General features: G+C 37.9%; 1 protein-coding gene across 3 annotated transcripts in view; it reads right to left on the minus strand.

Annotated features, from left to right (window-relative positions):
* prima1 (proline rich membrane anchor 1) overlaps positions 1 to 16,526 on the minus strand; it is an 87,922-nt gene extending 71,396 nt beyond the window's left edge. The window contains exons 1-2 of one of the 3 annotated variants that reach the window (XM_084090789.1): positions 15,724 to 16,298; positions 14,654 to 14,804 (exon numbers count right to left, since the gene is read on the minus strand). In XM_084090789.1, the coding sequence (XP_083946915.1) occupies positions 14,654 to 14,804; positions 15,724 to 15,816 (244 nt within the window). In that variant the 5' untranslated portion in view covers positions 15,817 to 16,298. Of the gene's footprint in view, positions 1 to 14,653; positions 14,805 to 15,723 lie in introns of all 3 variants that reach the window. The other 2 variants (XM_084090787.1, XM_084090788.1) reach the window with 2 other exon arrangements.
* Positions 16,527 to 17,669: the final 1,143 nt, after the last annotated feature.

Here is a 17,669-nt window from a genome sequence, read left to right on the forward strand (position 1 = left end):
CAGTCTTTAGAGGGTAGGGCTGGGCGATATGGCCAAAAAATCATATCTCTGTATTTTTTGGTTAAATGGCGATATACAATATATATCTCGGTACTTTCTACGTTTTTCTATTTGGATAAAGAAAATCTGTATTTATTTAAAAAAAATGTTATTTCACATCCTGCCCAACAACAAATATTTTAGCAATATGTATATTTTAGTCAGAATTATTGCGCTACTATTCAATTGTGCTCCGTCTGTTTGGCGCGCATGCGCGTAGCGGCGCACATTCACAGAAGCTTTAATTTTAGCGGAAATTCACTTGCAGAAGGTTCATCCTCTCCTGACAGTGAAATGGACATATTTGTTTGATTCTCTAACATTTACAGATGGAGAATATACCTGTGAAATGTAAGTTAAGCACTGAGGAAAGCACCACATCTCAAACGCATTAAACAGTGCAAGTATTTATCTGTCAGTCAGCAACAGTATCTGTCAGAGCATCTGACAGGGCAAGCTGCTTTAAATTTGTTAACTATATCTTACCAGTTATTTTGAAGCCCTTAATATAAGCTTGTCTCATGTTTAGGACAAATTGTAAAATGTACTTTCACTGCAGCAGCTCACACTGCGTCCTCCGCTATTTTTCAGATGTGCTTGTATCAAACTACTGTATCGATATAAACAGAATTGCCTCATTCCATATCGTATAAATAAATAAATAAATAAATAAATAAATATAAATAAACAATCGATATATCATACAAACTCGATATACCGCCCAGCCCTATTAGAGGGGTTCTTACTTTTAGACTTATCGGGTTACAAAACTTTTGTTTAAACAACTGTCAAATAAGTCGATCCGCACAGCCCTACTTTGGATCAGCAATGTATCTTAGCTATTTTCGATCATCCCACCCATCCCTAATGTAGAGAACAGTACTTTTACTATTATCACTCTCAAACTGGTCTCTCACACCAATACAGCTTGATGGCCCAATCACAAGGCTGCAGCATTCTGCTCTACTCCATTTATCATTCCATATCCAAGAGACGCTTTATTTGGACCATTACGCAGCCGTTTCATCCAGAAACATATTAGTGCTTCAGGCTGCTCTACCTTCCCCACCACTTTAAAGTTCAGATGAGTTTTCTCTGGTTGAGAACTGATAGTGGCACCCTGCTTTACTGAGCAGTTTAAATGGTACTTATAAAAATCCACAGGAGAATGCTAATTAACAAGTTCATTGCCCTCATGAGCACACAGGGCTTCTGCCTCTTCTCTCTCACTCTTCCTTCCTCTACCTCTTCGTCTTTCACTTTCCACCACTGTATACCTCCCTCTCTGCCTCTTTTTGCCTTTCTGTATAAATACTTTTGAGAATTAAGCCTCAGATTCAGATGTATTTGTTCTTAAACCAAGGTTTTTGAAAGTGTTTGGGATTGACAACCAAATTTACTAGTAAGTTCATACAATAGCTTTCAGTAACTCAAATACTGTCTGTATGATAGCGACTGGAATGAAAACACCAGTCTTTTTACCCCTTTTGCATTGGCATTATTATATACTTAAAATATATAAAAATATATAAAAAATATATTTTTATATATTTTATATATAAAAATATACTTGATATTACATTATGCTTACCAAGGCTCCATTTATTTGATCAAAAATACAGTAAAAACAATAATATAGTGAAATATTGTCTGTTTTACATCTTAATATATTTTAAAATGTAATTTATTCCTGGTGGCAAAGCTGAATTTTCAGCAGCAAAAAGTTGTGCTGCTTAATGATTTTGTGGAATCTGTGACACTTGTTTTTCAGGATTCTTTGATGAATATAAACTTTGAAACCGGTTGAAACTTTTAAATGGTAGTGTAGGCTATATGTGAACTGATTACAGTATTATAAATTCTAACCCGTTGCATCAAAACCAGCTTGTAACTACAAACTAGGACTGCCACCTAATAGTCGATTAAACGTTGACGAGAAGAGGCTTAGTTGACCAAAATTTTATTAGTCGTTATTTATAGTAATTTTTTGTCATTTAAATATAGTAATTACAGTATGTTGGGCAGTAAATCCAAAAATCATCCATCGATCTCAAATATGGCTTACCATTTGAAACATGAAAGTAGTAGCCACTTTAAATGGCCAATTAGCCTAGATAAATGTGTGCTATTAGAAGGCGTATATCCAAGTGTTTGTGCGGAGTGTGGAAGCTAAAGTATTAGCGCGCTTACTTCATGACGTGGATTCGCGACACAATCACTTGCATTTCTTCCTGATAACAGTGGAAACAACTTAAAATACTCTGTCATTTTTGATCATACAGATAAGATAATAATTTTAAACTGTAAACTTTTATTTGTGTAAACTCACAATAATAACAAAACTTTGTGCTTTTGTAAAATAAAGAAAACAAACAGGACGCGTTTTCTGCTGTCTCGGTCTCCGTGAACTGGAGCACATCACAAAAACTTGAAATGTCTACTTTTAAACAAACCAATTCGAATTGAAAACATACTCTCTGATTACGTAATCCGTATGAAAGTTGCATTTCTCTCTAAAGGGGTGTCCACTATATTGCGGAGTTGGTGAGTTAGCATCGTCAACTTTATCTTTGCAGTCGACACCGACTAAGAAATCACTAGTTTATTAGTGAATAATTGCAATGTCTCCTTTTCTTTGCCACAAATGTATTCCGACACCGGCATTGTACTTTCGGCTGTGCTTCGCAGCAAGCTTTAAGCATGCACTTGAGCGTGGAACAGGCTATATATTACGCCTATATATATATTAAAGGCTCATAACTTGATGTAGTAGATGTTCTCAAATCCTATAAACAAACCATGATGCAGCTTGCTTTTTTGTGGGCAGGTTACGTAGTAACAATAAGTTACGTCATTGTTAAGCAAGTTAATGAAAACTACCATATGTCCAAATGAGTCGTAAAACATTTCAGTCTTTACTTGTTTAATTATTATATCTGAAAATAAATAGCAGTTGAATATAACAGTTTGGGTTCTGTTGTTAAATTTAACCTATAATGTTACTGTAATCTACCAAATGAGAGGGTTCCCTGTATAGTTTACCGCATTAGTTGGGAGAGATTTTGTTTTCCTTAAGAAAACCAAACTATTGGTATACTAACAAAAACAGCAAGTCATATTATACAAGATTTTTTCAATTAACATATGATAAAAAATCCAAAACCATTTCAGGCACAGCCTAATCTTACTAATTAAGTCCTTAAGTGAGGTAACTTCATAAAGAGCATTCTACTTGTATTAAGTCCAGGACAATCTCATAAAATATGTTTAACAGATAGGGGAATCTTACAAACATGCATAAAGTTGGGTCTTCACCTTTAAGCAAAAAAGCATACAACATCTGGTGTAGACCACTTGATCAAGTCTAGTTTTAAGAGTGATAAAAAGTCTGTTTGTAATTTCCGGATGAGTTTCATATAGCTTATTATTCTAGCACATATTCCTCTCTTCTTGCCACTTATTTAATATGTATCGATAATAATCGGTCTGATATCTGGGGGAAGAATTCGACATTCATTAACTTCCTGATTAAGAAGTATCGGTGCATCTCTAGTTTAGAGTTCTTACCAGCTGAGCACAGTCTTTAGCACGGGAATCAGCATTATTTCAATGGAAAAGAGCACTGGTACACCGTGACACTGTTACACAGGAGAAATACTAGAAACATCGCTCTGTTATTCCTCATTCTCTCAAACCTCCCATTAAATAAAAGGCTGTGAGGTATTATCCAGCAGCTTTGGAGTATAAATCACTGAATAATTCTCCCTTGGGTCGAGACCAATGCATCAGCAACTTCAGATTGGCTTCTCTCTTGCGGTTTATCATCCTGATCGATGACCCCAAACGGACAGAAAAACGCAAACATATAACTATGAAAATAATTCAACAGAGCAGAAAGTAACTCTTATATTGATCACCAAGTCAGATTCTTTACTGATGAACCACGACACAGCCGGAAATCAAAATACATTATAAAGAAGGCAGAAAGAAAGGCCTCAGTGACCTCATTTAAATATCAAAGTGTATTCGCCCATTTGTTTGCCCAAGTCCCCCTGTAGTCAATAATTGTATCCCTTAAAACTCATCTTTGATCACCAAAATTACATTTTTTTTAAAAAATTCTTCATGCCTTAAAATAGCTTGGATGTAACTCTACACCCTTGTATCATTTAGTATACGCGGATCTATGAATATGAAAATTAGCCCCACCACCTCCACTCACTCACACCGTCTCAGAGATTCACTTGGCCAACTTACTGAGGTAAACGCTGCACAATGGTGTTGGTCTTTACAATGTCGGACACATAACGGCATTTAATATGATTAGCCTTTTGCTTGACTATGTTATCAAACAGCTAATAATGTGTTGCTAATGTTACACAAACCATGTTCACATTCCATATCTCAGAGTCAGGCAGCTGCGTTCCAACAATCATCAGAAACCCTTTGAACAACTCAGAACGTCAGTGGAGAAAGGCATATAGTTGATCATAACATGATAATATACATCATACACCCACTATATTGCTAAAACTACAATTTTTCATATTAACAGAAAAATATACCAGGATAACCTGGCTTCTCTTGAGACTCCCCTGCTTCTCAGCATAATGATGACATGCTAAAGCCCACCGGCACGTTGACATGATTGGTTCCAAGGTAGTTTGTGATGTCAGAAACACCAGTGATTTCAAACCGTTTTGAGACTGTCTGTAGTTCATTGCAGTTTTAAAGAGAAAATACTCAGCAATGGTGTTGACTTATGAATTTGCACATGGTTTGTCTTAAAGCATATTAAAAACACCACATAGACATATAAACAACTTTAAAAACTTGATTTTCACCACAGGGTGACTTTAAAACATCTACATAAGAATGTATACTGGTTGATTACACAACTTTAATGCCAATACATTAAGACTCCAAAGATCAAGCACATTTTCCAGCAGTGATTTTATTTCCTCTTATATCAACGAAAGATCTGTCTGCTTCTAGGCCCTCAGTGTCTTTCTGCACATGCTCTCAGTCTGATAACTTACAGCAAAGAGTGAAATGACTAATATTCGGTAATGAGTATAGTGGCTGCCTGGAAGACAAGGCCTGTCTTCCAAAGACTCCTTAGTCTCAAATGGCCCAACACAAACTATGTTCTTACCGAGAAAAGATGGCTGCCCGAAAGATATGACCTCCAGTGGAAATGAGTGTCTAGCTTTGATGAACTCAGTAATTGGATCCTTGTGCATTTGTAGGTAATGTAGTGGACAAGCATGGGAAAAGGGACACTGTGATCCGATAGGAGCCTTTTAGACTCTTAAACAGATCACCCAAAAATGAATATTCTGTCATCATTTACTCGTCCTCATGTCAAACCAAAAGATCCAAATATCTCTGTGTTCATACAATGAAAGTCAATTCAGTCCCATTATATGGACAAAAGGAAAAATATTCTTCAAAATATCTTCTTTTTATAGTAAGCCATACTGGTTTGGATCAACATGAGGATAAGTTTTCATTTTTGGGTGAACTACCCCTTTAAACTTCGATAAAATGCCAGCAAATGCATCATTGTCTATAAAATTAGATTGCATGTTCAATTGACATCCGTTTCCATGTACTTCACACTGCGTAAAATTTAATATTTACTAATGTGTGTAAACATACACTACCATTTAAAAGTTTGAGGTAGGTACAAATTTTTTTATGTTTTTGAAATAAGTTTCTTATTCTGCATTTGTTTGATCAATCCATGTTTCAACAGCTACACTAAAACTTAAACTTAATGCCTTATAAGCAAAACCACAAATGAAAACAATTTTGTAATTCAATGTTAATGCATGTGAAATTTTGATGCAACGTGCACACTGTGAATAGTAGCATCTCCTGTCGATGATAAAGGAGCAGAAGACATATCAGAGGGTTGGTCTTATGAAGACCGAGAGAACCAGGCCTATTAGATTAGGCTATTTTTGTACCTGCTCTCCTGTTTAATGGAGTTACATGGCTCTGGATTGCCTGGGCAAAACTGATTTTAAAATAAGAGGACTGACAGGCTTCCAGATATAAAAACAAACAATAACTCCATCTGAGTTGAGCTCTGCACATTTTTCTGGTAGACTGCCAAACAAGGAGCAGTGTCAGGGACTTTTAAGTAATTTACAAGAATTTTCAACTCCAGACGAATTCTTAATGCTCAGTTAGAGTATGGGCTCACATTTTTTTACTCTCACTCTCTCTTTGGTTGCAGTACCATCTGCTTGTACTTGAATGGTCTCAGATATTCCACAAGCAAGAAGTGGATATCACTGGCTTTGATTTTGCATATATTCAGATGCCGAGACCTTCGTTCTGCACCCGAGCCACAGACCTCTTGCGTTTGATCACAAGCGCAGGTAGAGAGGGCCTCTGCTCTGCTTGTACAATGGGAAAGTCTGCAGGCGGAGGGAAGGAGCAATCGTGGGCCTCCATCCCTGTGGGTGGCTCATCCACACTCATGACAAAGTGCATCCGAGCAAAGGTCAGTGCAGAGCCTGCAGGCAACTGCTGCTTCCCCCATCCTACCTAGTTAGTCATCAACGGGAAAACATCACTCCATCATCCAATGACGATGAGTGGAGAAATGAAAAAATAAAAAAGATGTACAAAGATGATTCAAAAGCTGTGGGGGTGTGGAAAGCTAGATGAGACGGTGAGGGTGATCGATGAAGGCGACACTCCAAAGTCTTTGGCACACATCCTAAAGCACTCTTTAATTAAAGCTAGGAGCCTGGTGCAAGGCCAGATCGGCGAGCACGTCCCGTCCCCGTTCATTTGAGGGGATGTGGTTGAGCCAGACCGTGACTCTTGACATTCCACCACAACTCCTGACATTTTCAGCGGCATTGGGCAAGAGGAAGAACAAGAGCAAGAAAGAGATATTGCGTGACTTCAATGTTTCCTGCTCATGTATTTACACGTGTACATACTAGAATTTTACAGATTTTAAAAAAAATATATTTTCAAAACAACGAAAATAATGTTTCTCACAGTAACTTAATTATTGTCAAGTTTTGAGTTAAATATTATTTTACATAATTTGCTTGCTAAATGTTTCAAACATCTCAGACTACAGTACTGAAATCTAATCCCACCCAGATAGAAATGTCTGTGACTGGATTTTTTTTCTAATTTATTTTGACCTCTGGTGAATACCGTAAGCTAATTTTCTCGTTGTGCTGCCTGGTGCATTTTCATTATTGATTTAGACCTTTTGCCAAGTTTCTGAGTGAAATAACAGTTGGTCGTTCAACTGCCTGCTGGCATCCTTTCCAACATAAAAAGCTAATTAAATCAATAAGGAAAGCCCGATCCCGGAAACAGCTCAGAATAGCCACTTTAGTAGAAGGTAACGATTCTCGTCTAAATTGAGTCCTTCTCTTAATTATATACTAACATTATAAATAAATGTAACACCCACATCCAAACAACAGACCAATCAGCCTTATGGTAGTAGCGACAGAGATCCCACTCCCAACTGAATCAGATATCCTCTGTTAATAATTTTAACATAATTAAAAAAATATTTTACTCTATCAGTACTTTGTGATTATGGCTGCAACATGCTTCTAGTTCTCTTTAACAAATTTTATTTATTTATTATTTAAGGTTTGATTATTGATATTCTTTTGGGCATTCTTTCTTGAGTGGGTGTCCACGGTTTGCAGTGTGTGTCTGTCTGTGTGTGTGTGTGTGTGTGTGTGTGTGTGTGTGTGTGTGTGTGTGTGTGTGTGTGTGTGTGTGTGTGTGTGTGTGTGTGTGTGTGTGTGTGTGTGTGTGTGTTTTCACCACTCACTGCTCCTGATGTGTGTGCATTAGGGCTGGGCGATTTTTCAGATTTTTTCTATTAATTAGATTTTAAAATGTCATGAAATCGAAATCATGAATCGGAAATCTATCTGGGGAAAAAAAATTTTTTTTGCCATATCGCCTAGCCCTACTGTGCCCTAACTTGGATGGGTTAAATGCAGAGGACAAATTCTGAGTATGGGTTGCCATACTTGGGTGTACTATGGGTGTACATCCAAGTGAAACGACTAATTGGAAAAAAAGTTGAGCAAGGACTTCTATCCATCGGGTGTTGATTGGATTTTGGGGACATAGAAGCAGATCTGAATGCAAGCTTAAGGTCGATAGTAAGAAAGGGTGGAGATTAAGCAGACTAAATGATTCACACAGGTGGCAAAACAACTCAGCCAAGACATGACACAATGTACAAAGTTCACAACATTAAATCTTGATTCTAAAAAGGGCAGCAATTCATTTTATCTGCAAAGATATGTGCCTATCCCAGATAGCACTGTTGAAAGCAACGGTTTTAAAATCCCATTATGTTTCTCCTAGGGCTTTATCTGCTCTACACTATAAGGATCTGCACACCTGTATCATAAATTGTATTGTATTGCGAAGTATAGTTGGCAACACGCAGCCCTAAATATGACACTTAAAATTGATTCTTCATTGCAGAAAATAATCTGAAAGTTGATGAAACACCTTATTATGATTTATATTACATTCTCAAATAGCATTTTTAAGTACAGGTAAAGGCACACTACAAATAAAACAGTCAAACTAAATGCAAACTGCTGCATCATGAGAATCGTGATTAGCTTCTCTACTATGTAATTAACCTAAACTGGAAAGCATTCATCAGCAGTACATAAAAAAGCTTTATGGCCTCGAAGCTGAGACTATTCGAGGGTCTTGAACTTATTTGCAGCTTAGCATTCCATCTTGTGCATACAACAACTGCTTGGCTTTCAGCCAATGATTGTCAATCTACTAATGCTCCTCAAATTACCAATGTCCAATGTAACATTAGCAGATAAGCTTGACAACACATTGGACAGAAGGGAAGGTGAATGTACGAGTGTGTGAGTAGAGGTGAATGGCTCCTTAATCATCAGATTCTCTACTCTATGCCAGGTGAATTTCTCAATTTCACAGTCAGCGAAAAAATAAGTGGGAGTTACACCCCTCATCCTCCTGCACTATGGTCCAGTACTCATACAGCGGACACGATCTTGTGTCTATGAAGAGAGGTAGCTTTGAAATTTCCTCTGTTTGAAAAGATTTCTGAACAACCCTAGAATGAAACATCTGAAACCCAAAATTGAAATTAAATCAAAAAGTGTAAAATAAGCCTGGCTCACCAGCATCTGCATTGCAGTCCACACTTTGACATAGTAAAACATATACAATAAGTGGCTTTATTCGAAAGTATACTGGTCAAAAACAGAAGGTTAATCTATGAACTAAGAGCAGCAACAGGAATCGGAGCTAGCCAAAATGTAGTGATGTAAAATGTAGGCAACATACATGACCATTTCTACATCTTGGAAAACACTGTAAATACACACACACACACTTTCAGCTGCAAACACTACACATTCACTGAGAAATAAAACAAAATGGCACTAAAATAGTTTACTGTGAGTGAAGGGGTCCTATTATGCCCTTTTACAAAGTCTTGATTTTGTTTTTGGGGTGTACTAGAATATGTTTTCATGATTAATTGTGGTGTTAAAAACACAGTAAACCATCTTACAAAAGCGATAGCTTACAAAAGCAACAGAAAACAAGCTGTTCTCCATAAAATCTGCAGTGCACAGATAAACGTTGGGGTTATAAATGTTCCTGAACAGTGTTTAAAAAATATTTTAACCACTCTAAGGGCCCTATCATAAACTCGGCACAATGCAGTGTGTTGTAAAGTGTTTTTTGCTATTTTCAGTCTGACGCAGTTATCATTTTCACGTCCTGCGCCACGTTGTTTAAATGGCAAAATGCATTTGCGCCCATTTGTGCGCCCATGGGCGTCTGGTCTGAGAACGTGATGTGTTCAGGCGCATTGTTGGTGCGTTGCTGTTTTGAGGCAACTGAAATTGACTGCGCCATTGACCAACAAATACCTGGTCCAAAATCAATGGTGCATTTTTTTTTTTTTTTTAAAGGGCGCATTTGTAATATGCGCCTATAGGCGGGTCCACAACGCGCGTACACTCCGCTTATTACACACACAGGGACAGCAGCACACAAACTAGCCAAATATTAAAAATAAAAGGATTACAATGTAAAAGATATTGTGTCCATAAAGATATGGTGGAATCCGGCTTGTCCCGTAGATGATCTGCTTGCGCACTTTGCGAGAGGCACGAGCAGGTCTGTTTCCTCTCTGGAAAAGCGTTCAGTCTTTCCGCTTGCAAACTCCACCATGTAAATAGCGACTCCGCCATGGCGCGAGTACAACTGGCTTTTAAAGGGAATGGGAGATGAGACTCCGATTGTTTTTTTGCATGTTAAGCCCAAAACACACCTATAAGTCATTTAGAAAATAGGGACAACCATGTGCCGGTTAGGCCAACCATTTTTCCCGTCATTAAACTAGCAAAAGTGGATTTGGACACGCCCTAAGTGCACTTGTGCCATGCCATGCACTTTAGACCATGCTCTTAGATCGTTAAAATAGGGTCCTAAGTTTATCAGCCATAGAAAGTAAAAACAGGGCCCTAAGTTCATTAGCCTTAGAAAGGACAAACAAACAAAGGACAAACAAAAAGTTTTGGAAACGTTGTGGGAAAAAATAGTGTCTTCTCTAATGCAGCTCAACCAGACCTAACAGCCTTTTTTTGCGTATTCCGTGGGGGCAGATTATTTAAATTAGGAACATTGTGACTTCATAAGAGCCGGAAAAACTATGTTGTAGTCAAAACAAGTCATAGTTTTTGAAAAGGGGATTCTGTTAAATAAAATATCTCCCTTTGGACTGGACTTTGAGCTTTGCAACCTTGCAGATGTTTTTTATACAAACTAACTAAAGTTGAAAAAGTCGAAAAGCATAGTAAGGCCCATTTAAGTATGCCAATCTTCAACTGTACACCTATTCTTTTACATTGTTATGTATTGTAGCACTTCACAGAAGCAGAGCCACTGACTGCCTTCTCACTGTGTAGAACAATTTTACATTTCTGACACAGCAATTTTCCCTATAGCAAGCTATCCTACTTCCACACATTTGAATAATTCAGAATTGTGATACGCGGGAGAATTTTCTGCAATCCGTCATGCTGTACAAGCAAAAACATTGCCTGGTTATCTCAGAAATGTGCTGTCACCTGCCATGATTTCAGATGAGAAGATACAGACAGATGAATTTGTTTCGCTTTATTTGTGTTTTGTGTCACAATGTGTTTTTGATTTGGCTACACTTAATTAATTCCAAAGATACTGAAACGCTTAACTAATGTTGACATGCTTTGAATTAGCATAAACAGGCAGATACACTTGCAAGACAAAACAGCCCTCCGGACAGGGAGACATAGGCTTTGCTTTTTCTCTCCCTTACTTTGATTGTCAGGAGGGGGAGTCAAGTCGACAGGCCCGGAGGGAGAGCGGCTGACAAGAGCAAAGAAGTACTGGCCATTTCAAAGCTCTCTGTGTTATCCAGTTGTTTTTAGGCAGCAACTTTTTGTAAAAAATTAATAAATAAACAAAAAACACAAAATCTAAAATCACTTGTTTTAAATGCTATAAGTGAATTTAGACATCACAACATTGTAATGTACAATTTGAGATTTGCTAAAGATTATTAACATTTAAAAGTGTTATTATTATTATTAAAGTTTTTAAAGATTAACCTTAAGTTAGTGCGTGTTAGATGATGGAAAAGGTCAAAAAGAGGAAATCCTACTTCCTTTTTTGCGACCACTACTGCCACTGCAAACCACATCTTGACTGACACAAAGGTTAGCACCATAAAAATAATATCAAATTCTTCACAGCTTAAGGTAAAAGCCTGTGAAGACGGGCTCTTCGGGCTTTTAGGCTACTATAATTTGCCACAACGACAATCCTAGTGTCTCTGAGCAACTCTGTAAGGTTAGCCGAGTTTGCCATGTGTTTCTGACTGCCACACATGCCCTTTTCTGGGCTTAAAAGAGTGTGTTCTTTTCCAAGAGCCCAGGAGCAATTCCATCTAATCTACTTCCCCCTCATCTACATCCTCAGCAGTTCTGTTAAAAATAGATTCAGACTAATCTTGAGATAAAAATGTGTACAATTTGGCAATATTCTGGGTTCAATTAGTACTATGTGTCTGCTCCAAAAGGATTATTATGAAGACAATACAATATAGAGCAATACAGCGTTGCATTATCCATTGTGGACTATTATTGGACTAACTGGTTAAGACGATGTGTGATAAATGGTGACTTAAAAAAACCATCTTGTTATTTTTTTTTGCCACCAATATTCATTCAAAGTCAAATTGACATTTAATCCTACTATTAGGTTTAGGGCGGTAACACTTCTTATTGCCATTGGGCCCTCTGAAGCTGCCTTTCCTTTTGCACAAATATAATACATTGCTCAGTTTAAACCTTTTATCACTGCTTCAATAACGACAGGTGTGGGAGTCCTCATTAAATGCAACTTCCTCATGAATAATTTTAATAAGCTAATGTTAAAGTCATTTCGCCCCTAAAGGCAAAGCCTGTCACCAGCCTTCAACTGGTTACTTATCAAAACCGCCTTTTACAGTTAAATCCTCAGCCCTTGCACGGTTGTTAATAGCTATGTTGCATTTCGCCCTCAAACATTTCATGTCACAGACTGAAAACATAAAAGTCTTTCAGGCTGCTCATGGTAAACATTGATTTTGTTCGCTTCAGATCTGAAGATGTATCAAGCATGTATGCATGAGGCAGGTATCGATGCAAGGCCCATACTAATTTATTTTTCATAAATTCTTATGAAAATTCTCTTTCCCAAAGAGCTTGCCGTTGTTGTGGGAGTACATTACTCAGGCTTAAACAAGAAGGCTAAAACTCTAGAGGCAGATTGATTTCACAACCCTTTCAATGCTAAGGCCTCATTGATCTGGCTTTCCTGAGCGCCTGACAGGGAACCCTGATGACAAATCTAAAATTTCCTCCCCCTGTAATAAAGCGGATTGAGCTTTGTGTCAATTGCGCCCAGCAACGTACTTTCCGGCCATGTCCATTTCTCAAAACGGGAAATGTCAGGAAATGAAAATTGTTTCAGCAAGAAGAGCAATCTATTAAACTGCTTATAAGCTACCTTCAAAAGGAAGGCGAAAAAATATGATTAAATGAACTCGCCCGTCTTTCTGGCAAAGCGTGCAGCCACAGCCAATTTCATTCATTTTGGGGATTTAACTCACTGCAGATTCTGACAACATGACAACTGAGATAAAAATCACACTTGTTAGAGGAAATCCTAGATTGCAAGATTTATTTGAGAGACACAGAAAGCTACCTTTCAGAGGTGATGCAGAGAAATGTGTTTGAGCTTACAAACTGTGTTCTAGGGCTGCCCCTGGCCAAAGACTAGTAGTCATTAATTCAAGCCATTGGTCGACTAATCGCATGTTTACATTCATTTAATAACTTAAACATATTCTGAGGGGTTGGGATACTAAACCATGAGCCTTTAATATTCTATATATAGGCATAATATAATAGCCTATTCCGCGCTCAAGCGCACACATAAAGGTTGCCGCAAAGCACGGCCAAAAGTAATGATTATGAATGTGAATAACAAGGAGACATTTTAATCATTTATTAATAAACTAGTGTTTTCTTAGTCAGTGTCGACTGCAAAGATAAAGTTGACGATGCTGACTCACCAACTCAGCAATATAGTGGACACTCAGTATAGAGGAAATGCAACTTTCATACGGATTCCATAACCAGAGAGTATGTTTTCGATTCGAATTCGTTCGTTTAAAAGTAGACATTTCAATCTCTCTATAGATATCATGTGTATTTTCATGTGTGTGAGGCAAGTACCCTATATGTTGAATTGCGGTTAATTTTTGTGACGAGCTCCAGTTGACAGAGACTGAGACGGCAGAAAGCGCATCTTGTTTGTTTTCTTTCTTTTAAAAAAAGCACAAAGTTTTGTTGTTGATGTGAGTTTACACAAATAAAAGTACACAAATGATTGCACGCCGCCTCCACGTCGTGCAAGCACGCTAATACTTTAGCTTCAACACTCCCCACAAACACTTGGATATGCATCAAATAATAGCGCACATTTATCTAGGTTAACTAGGGCCCTATTAAATCCATTTATCTAGGCAAAATTTTACAGGCAAAAAATATCTATTGTCCGTTGTCTATAGCATAGCGATGTATGAAGTCACTTTCAAACCAAGCATCTTTCTATTTGTCATGCAGCAAAATCTCATGACCAACTTGAACATGAATGTTCACAAAATTCCCCCTCCCGCTGGATTTCACCAGTGAAATTTCACCAGGCAAAGGTAGATGTGACTGCACCTTTAGTAAATTAAGTCACGTTAAGCGTTTAAGAACTTTGCGCTGTTTTTAGTGATTGAAATACTGCGGCGGGTACTGTATGTGGACAAAACTTGCAGTTTGTTCACATATCTTTATTTTCCTTCTTTAGAGAGGTTATCTAAATATTCATAGCTTGAAACATATGTAGAATTAACAGGCCTGAGCAGCAGTTCTATGGATGTTTAGCCCTCCAGGTCTCATGTTAGTGAAAACTATGAATCAGGACTGCAGAGACGTAATTACAGGGCAGAGCTACTCACCAGTTGGTGCCAGGAGCCTTGGGGGTGGTGGAGGAGGGGGTGGAGGCGGTAACGGTGGGTAGGGCCTACACTGGCATGGCAACTGGCAGCTTCCTTCCAGCAGTGCCACTGTGGTTCGAGAGCATGACTTCTGGAGCTCCCCTCTTGCAAACTAGGGTGAAGAAAACAGCACAAATTAGATTAGGGTTTTTGTCACTTTCATCACCATGCCATGTATAGTGCAGCAAAAACTTGCATAGTAAAAAGAGATTTTTCGCAATAGTACTTAGAATTTACAATGAAGAGAACACCACAAGCACTCTCTTTTTTCTCTCAGCATGCTGGCGAATGGGAGCTCCCTCCCACTAAAGTGGAGAATGAAGGGTGTGTGGAGGCTGAGGTCTCTCAAAGAGAGCACCCACCCACACCGCAGAGCCTCGGACCCCCAGAGGAGTGGGAGTATTGAGGGGTGAACCCTGACACTGCCTCCCCCTAATAGGCCATCCTGGAAACACTTTTGCTAGTCTTGTGAGCATTGTTGTCACAGGGGACAGTAGTAAAGGACCAAAAGCCAAGTCTCCAGAAAACAGTTCAATTTCAATGACTTTAACCAGTGCTGGAACTGAGAGGAGAGTAGAATAAAAAGTATTCTAGTAGTAAATACAACTATTAGATGAGTAAAATCAAAATATTACAAGTGCATTCAAGTGAAATCTTCAAACACTATTCCCCAAAGCATACTGATTGAACTGTCGTAGGCTAATGACTTTAACTATATAATATAAATTTTATATATCTATATCTATATCTATATATATATATATATATATATATATATTTAAATGTAAATGTATAAGATAATAGTTATATATATATCTATATATATATATATATATATATATATATATATATATATATATATATATATATTTATTTATTTATTTATAAATCTGATCAATCTCAGCGCAGTAACGTTAGATAATCCAAAACTGTGACCGCGTTATGCACGTGCATTTTCGCGACGGTTCGTTATTGTACTTCACTGTGAATTATCATCAACGACTGAACTGCTAACGTTAATTCCAACTTACCTGCAATAACGGAAGAAATACCGAGAGAAAACAGTGACTGAACAAAAGCGGCAAAAAACCCAAACTAAGCGGCAATGAATTTCGGATAAACATTCCTCTTCTGTCTCTTCACAGTCCACCTGGTGAGGACGCGAGTCTGAGGCGCATAAAAGTCATTTATTATCCGCTTCTCAAGGCTTACCAACGATGTTTTCCCCGAGTTTGAGCAGATATGGTGTCTGAAACATGCTCGTCCAATTAGAGCGACAATAATTGGTGACATGGAAGGGTTTGAAGCGACATAGGAAGGACGCTAGCGCTGTTTCTGAGGAAAGTTGTTGATCCTCCGCGCGCTGCCGTGGCGCGTGCCGTATCCACACAAGAGTTGCGAAGCAAAGTTCTCTCCGCGCGCGATTCTATGTGAGTCGAGCGTTGAATCAGGATTCATTTCTTGCCAGGCATGATGAAATGATGTCAGTACACGGCACAGAAGTTACGGACACTCAAAACAGCACGGAGAACACACGTTGACTCGGTGAATCGCGCGGACGCCGGTGCTCAAATAGGTCCCTAGACTGTGGATTCACCTCTTCATTACTTCTATAGCACCAGCTGACGTGAAGGCGTCCAGTGAGAGACGCGCGCCAAGATAACGCACTATTGTTAATGTGATAGCCATTTACATTAGCGACGAAATCACACGTTTTCTATCGCTTCTGGATTGAGCTAAAGAGATTTATTTAACGAGGACCCTAAGGGTTACGTTTGGTTAGGTCACGGCGTTAGACAGTGAGCATGTATTCGGGGCGAGTTGAATGTACTCTGCAGAGTAGACAGACACAGAGCACATGAGGCAGTAAGGGAGAAAGCCGAGGGGGAGGGGGGCAGTTTGCCATCCACAGCTTTTGTTTAGGTGGCAGAATTTTAATTTTAGCTTGGCTTGCGTGGTAAATTAAATGACGTAGCTAGTGTGTGTGTGTGTGTGTGTGTCCATACTATGTATTAGCCTACCATCCAAATGGGATTTGATTAACAGCAGAAACAAAGTTCTAATTAGAAGACTTCAGTAAATTAAAAATGACATGAAAGCCAAAATAAATAAATCGTAAATGGCAGTAAAAGTGGCAAAGTATTGGAGCAAAGTAGTAAAGTCACGAACAGGAGGTGCAGGTTTCAGTAGTCTAAATAAACACTTCTAGTTTAATTAGGCTTGTGTCTGAATCATGATTTTTGGTTGATGGAACAAACGCATTGGTCCTTTCTAATTAGGCTACTGTATGATACAATCTAATTTACATAATGCATTGGTGCTAAAACTAGTTTAGACCAGTGCAAAACATGTGTGCTTTGTGATATTACATAAGTTTATGTCTTTGAATTATTAGGTCATGGAGGCAACATAGCATACTATTTGAACATTGATATTACATTCTGTTCATTTATGTGAACATTTTCATTTATGTATAACTTTGTACCAGAAATGGCAACCTTAAATGTAAATGTACAGAGGTGCAGTCTGTTTAGTATGGCTGTACTGTTTTGTATCTGGATGTCAATCATTTAGCTTGCACAACATCAATAATACTTCTTAAAATCAAAGATGTTTCTTTATATGTATATATACATGTTTATATATAAGCTATACATAACAGTATATTATATATATATATAGCCTATATAGCCTATATATATAATATATATACAGTCAAACCAAAATTTATTCAGACACCTTCAACATTTCTCACATTATCACAATTTATTCGCTATAGTTTAGAAAATGGTAATAAAATATGACAAGAACTCAGAGTTATCAAATCAGTTGATATTTCACTGGTTTTGGCCATCCTTCTGTTAGACTGTCTGACAAATGAATCAGGTTGAAAAGCTGTCAGCTGTTAAATTTAAGTACACATTTAGGTCAACCAGTATGTGGTGTAAAAAGGTCACATAAGCAATTAAAGAAAAAA

The sequence above is a fragment of the Abramis brama genome, assembly GCF_963993115.1.
Source record: "Abramis brama genome assembly, chromosome: 18".
NCBI lineage: Eukaryota > Metazoa > Chordata > Actinopteri > Cypriniformes > Leuciscidae > Abramis > Abramis brama.